Source organism: Dichomitus squalens, assembly GCF_000275845.1.
Source record: "Dichomitus squalens LYAD-421 SS1 unplaced genomic scaffold DICSQscaffold_75, whole genome shotgun sequence".
Taxonomy (NCBI): domain Eukaryota; kingdom Fungi; phylum Basidiomycota; class Agaricomycetes; order Polyporales; family Polyporaceae; genus Dichomitus; species Dichomitus squalens.
The window spans coordinates 9,704-13,992 of NW_006766957.1; the positions used below are offsets into that span (position 1 = coordinate 9,704).

The 4,289-nt window shown below is 50.6% G+C and overlaps 1 protein-coding gene across 1 annotated transcript; it reads right to left on the reverse strand.

The window, feature by feature from the left end:
• Window positions 1–1,272: 1,272 nt before the first annotated feature.
• On the reverse strand, window positions 1,273–2,047 carry DICSQDRAFT_130093 (uncharacterized protein; the record flags this gene model as incomplete). Its single annotated transcript, XM_007370739.1, has 2 exons — window positions 1,273–1,964; window positions 2,017–2,047. The coding sequence occupies 2 exons, from the start codon at window positions 2,045–2,047 to the stop codon at window positions 1,273–1,275; spliced, it is 723 nt and encodes a 240-aa protein (XP_007370801.1).
• Between the last annotated feature and the right edge of the window lie 2,242 nt (window positions 2,048–4,289).

The window sequence follows — 4,289 nt, forward strand, 5'->3', positions numbered from 1 at the left end:
TATATGCATGTATTGCGCGTGCCATCTCAGCTGTGTCTGATGTCCAATTGTAAGCCAGTATCGCTGTGCTGGCGGCTACGGGTATGATGTGATTGGGTTAGGGTTGATTGGGCCGGTCTGTATGATATATAGAGAAGTCCGGATGTAGCGTAGGAGAGTCGCCATTTGAATATATATTCATTTCGATCTAATTCAATCTGGCTGCCAATATCGGGACGAATACTAGGCGCCAAGCTAGGCACCAAAAATGGATATGAATAATAAGATACAAAATTGTATATCCCATTTGATCCCATGTTACGCAGGGTGCGGAATGTCTAAGTAATATGTGGGGAACATGGTCGGAATGTGAGGGGAAGGCAGTTAATACCATGACATCCTCTAAACCTGCGGAATGTGGTGGGAACACGCTGGGAATGTGGCGGTAATGTGCTCATCCTCTCCGTGTTCCCCAACCTCTGTAATCTGGCGCTTCACGCGGTGCCAACTAATGTAAGGACATGCACGTCCGATCCGGTCACCATAAGGTCAATTAGAGACATGGATTGAGCGCCTAAAACGGTCTGCCCAATCTGAACCGAGACTTCCCGACCTCAACCGCTCTTACACGATTTTCGCCGATGTAATACAACTGAACCCATGTAAGTAGGTTCTCACTGGGCGTCAGGCACCGTGGTGCTGCCGTCGCGCTGGAGACGTCTATGGTGCAGTTCACAGACGTCTACATAGAAACAAGTCGAACAGAACGCACGTGGTCCTACCTTTTGCGGAAGGGCGGAGAGTAAAAGCAGGACGCGATCCTCACGCGCGGAGTGTGAATCTGGATCACCCAATCTCGGTAGGGAACGAGCCTACGGACACACCACTTGCTTTCTCATGACTCTGAGAGCACCCGGCGCGCCCTTGCCATCGAAACCGATTGGTCGTCGACCATGGAGGACGTCCCGGCGTCGAGGAATGCCTTCACGGCGTAACGCTACCCGCAAACCCAAGAAGACCGCAGTCTCGGCATGCTGGGCTGTTGGGACGACTTGAAGCTCTAGAGTGTGGCTGCCCCCTTCTTAATCACATCGTCTGCCTATCGCTATCATTCATCATCATACAAACGATTCAATTCGTATTCGTACAGGGAGATGCGACTGGGATAAGAAGGTGGGGTTGAAACAAGGCACCGCCGTCCATGCAGGCGAGCTCCCACTAGGGAATCATAAGCAACTATGTGCACGGCTTGTACAAAATCGGGGCATGCTTACCAGAGGCGTCCACAGTCCTCTAAACTGTCGCCTGCCCGCGCCCATCCAGCAGCATCTGGATGATCTGGTTGAACCGCTCCTGGTTGGCAGCGGCGTAAACCTTCAGCTCCTCTTGGAAAGTTTGCAGGGCGGCAGCAACTTGCGCTTCCACGTCGGCGAGGAACCGCTTGTGCATGTCGTCCAGGACTTTCTGCACGCGATGCGTAACGTGCGACTCCATGGAGACAAACTTATCGTGAGTGCGCTGCTGCAAATCGAGATGCTCGTTGTCAATGCGAGTCTTCAAGGCGGCAATCTCCCCGCCCAAACGACGCTCGGTATTGCCCGCCTTGGTCATTAAGTCTGTTCTGAGGTTCTTAACGCGCTCGATGGTGCTGTCCTCAAATACGTTTTGAAGATTCTTGAGGAGGAGCCTGAGCCGCTCGACTTCGTCCGAGAGGCAATCGAGCCGATAGCTGATGATGTCCTCCTTGAGGGTGGGGACTTGAGACGCTGGCTGTTCGCCAAAGTCCTGCACGAGGGACATGCGCTGGAGACCATCCGGAGGCGCCTCCTCGTCGACTCCTGTAGCTGCCTCCGGAAGGTTCCCGACAGGGGGAGGAGCGACGTCGGTGGGAGTACGAACGGTCGCCCGAGGCGCAGGCTGCAAGCCAGTCTGTCGGGGGGGCAGTGGCGTCGTATCTATCATCGTATGGATGTTCGGCACAATTGCTACAGGTAGTCAGCTCGTAGCACATCGAATCATGGTAATAGGTGGACTTACGAGACTGTATGAGAACCCGAGGCATGGTCATTGTCTGGGCGGTGATGCAGAACCAAGGACGTACCTGTGTACTTATATGAGTGTGTCCTATTCACGTCCGTATGAGGGAGACAGACACAGAACACTTCGCACAAAATACCAATGGAAAGTGACCGCAAGTGCCAAGCCACGTCGCCTGCTCCGATTGGGTTTCTTTTGGAAGTATTCATCCGAGAGGCTGTGACCCCTGGGCTTCCATGGTGCCGGGCCGTCTCCGGCTGAGTTCCACTACTTAGTTCGTCTGCATATGATGTACGGTGACCCCATTTAATTGCTGCCGAGCACTCGTATTGCAGACAATACAACCTTGTTTGCTCAAAACGTACAACGATGAGCTTCGCATCTGCCGTGGCATCCGTAGATCTGCGATGATTCAAAAGAGACCGTAGTCTCCAACGATAGTCGTAGATATCGCACGAAGTTCCGCGCCCTCGGTCCTAGGAGCCGGAGTCGCCCGCAATGGCGATGGTCCACGATGATCCATGGGCAACCCGGAGTTCTCTATGCGTTCGAAGCACTACGCGACTACAGGAGGGGTATTCGTACATGCATACATCAGGAAAACGTCACGGACTTGTACAGGTACTTGGGGTACTTGGCCAAGTACCTCAAGTATCCCAAGTACCTCAAGTACCCCAAGTCCAATGGACTTGGCCAAGTCCTCCAAGTCCCTGTTCAAGTCCATGCCCAAGTTCACTGTGAGATGTATTAAATAAAGATTATATGCATGGGAGTCAATCAAAGGACAGCTGCTCTTGATCAAGGTCAAGCGTACAATATTTGTTAGTGGGTGCAGCAGCGGCAAAAAAAATGCCATCACTAGAAATTGAACCAACAACCTGCAAATTTAGTGTCCAACACAGCATGTTCAACCACTACACCATAGAAGCTCACAGTCTAGCACAGAATAGCAGTGATATATAGCGCTCTTTGCTGGACTCTGAGAAATTCTTCACCATTCTCTCCTGTACTATAGCAGAACTTGGACATCCACCACTGATACCACTATTCTTGGGCATTATCTGGATATTGTACCTCTGTATCACTACTGAAACAAGCACATTGTAACAACTTGAAGTCTTCTATCACATGTTATTGCCCTTCTTCTAATAGACTATAAAGCTGCTTCTATGGACTTAAAACCAACTGGTTTACAACTAGTGTATGGATGTCTATGATAGATATTATTACATAAGAAGTATACAAGATGTGTGACTGATAGAACACCAATTGCTCAAGTTGAGGCCTGAGTATACTGAAGTCAACATGTAAAGTCCAAGTTGTGGCCCAAGTACCCCAAGTACCCCAAGTACCCCAAGTATATAGACTTGGGGCCAAGTACACGGACTTGAGTCCAAGTACACAGACTTGAGTCCAAGTACATGAACTTGGGCCCAAGTATGGGTCCAAGTCCGTGACGTTTTCCTGATGTATACAACGAAAGTTGGTTATGACCGATCTGGCAGCGCGTCGCGTCAGACGTGACCATTACATACGAAGTACGGGAACGTAATTCACTCCGTGCTTTACGCTTCATGAACCCACTACGCTCCAGCCAGAATGGAAACTTCCGCTTCTCCTTGAGGCACAGGACCCTTCCGTCTGTTGGAATCCTGGCGTCAAGATGGCGAGCTCGCGGAACGAGCGCCACAGGTCCCGCTGTCACGGACGTTGGATAGACGCCCCTTTTTGCCGCCCATTCCCCTCCCCTTGACGCCCACCTTCCATTTTCGGACCGTTTCCCTTCTTAGCCCATCCCAGTTTGGACACTGTAGATACGTTCCCACACCCGCATGCTACGTTCCCGTGATCGCCATGCCTTTGCCTTTTCCTTCATCAGCAAAACTGCATTTCGATTGGGTTGCAGTACGCTCGAAAACCCTTGAGAATATGTCAGTCAAGCTACACCATTGATTGCTTCAAGCATGCTAAGTTCTTTCTGATTCCCTTCATATAAAATAGGGGTACATTATTGCACTCGGTGCCAATGGGGCCAACTGAAGCCAATCGACACAATCGCTTGGGCCGAAGAGTTTCAAATTCCGAGCTTCCCCTTAGATAAGCTTGATTCGCTCAGATTTTGGTGAATTGTTTAAACGAGGGACACCGCTTTCCTCACAAATAGCATGACTGCGTAATTGAGGCATATCACGGTTATATTGTTGTGCGTAATCTGTTACATGGTACAGCGAGTGCCAGATGACTACGATACCCTAACCCTAACGCGTGGACAC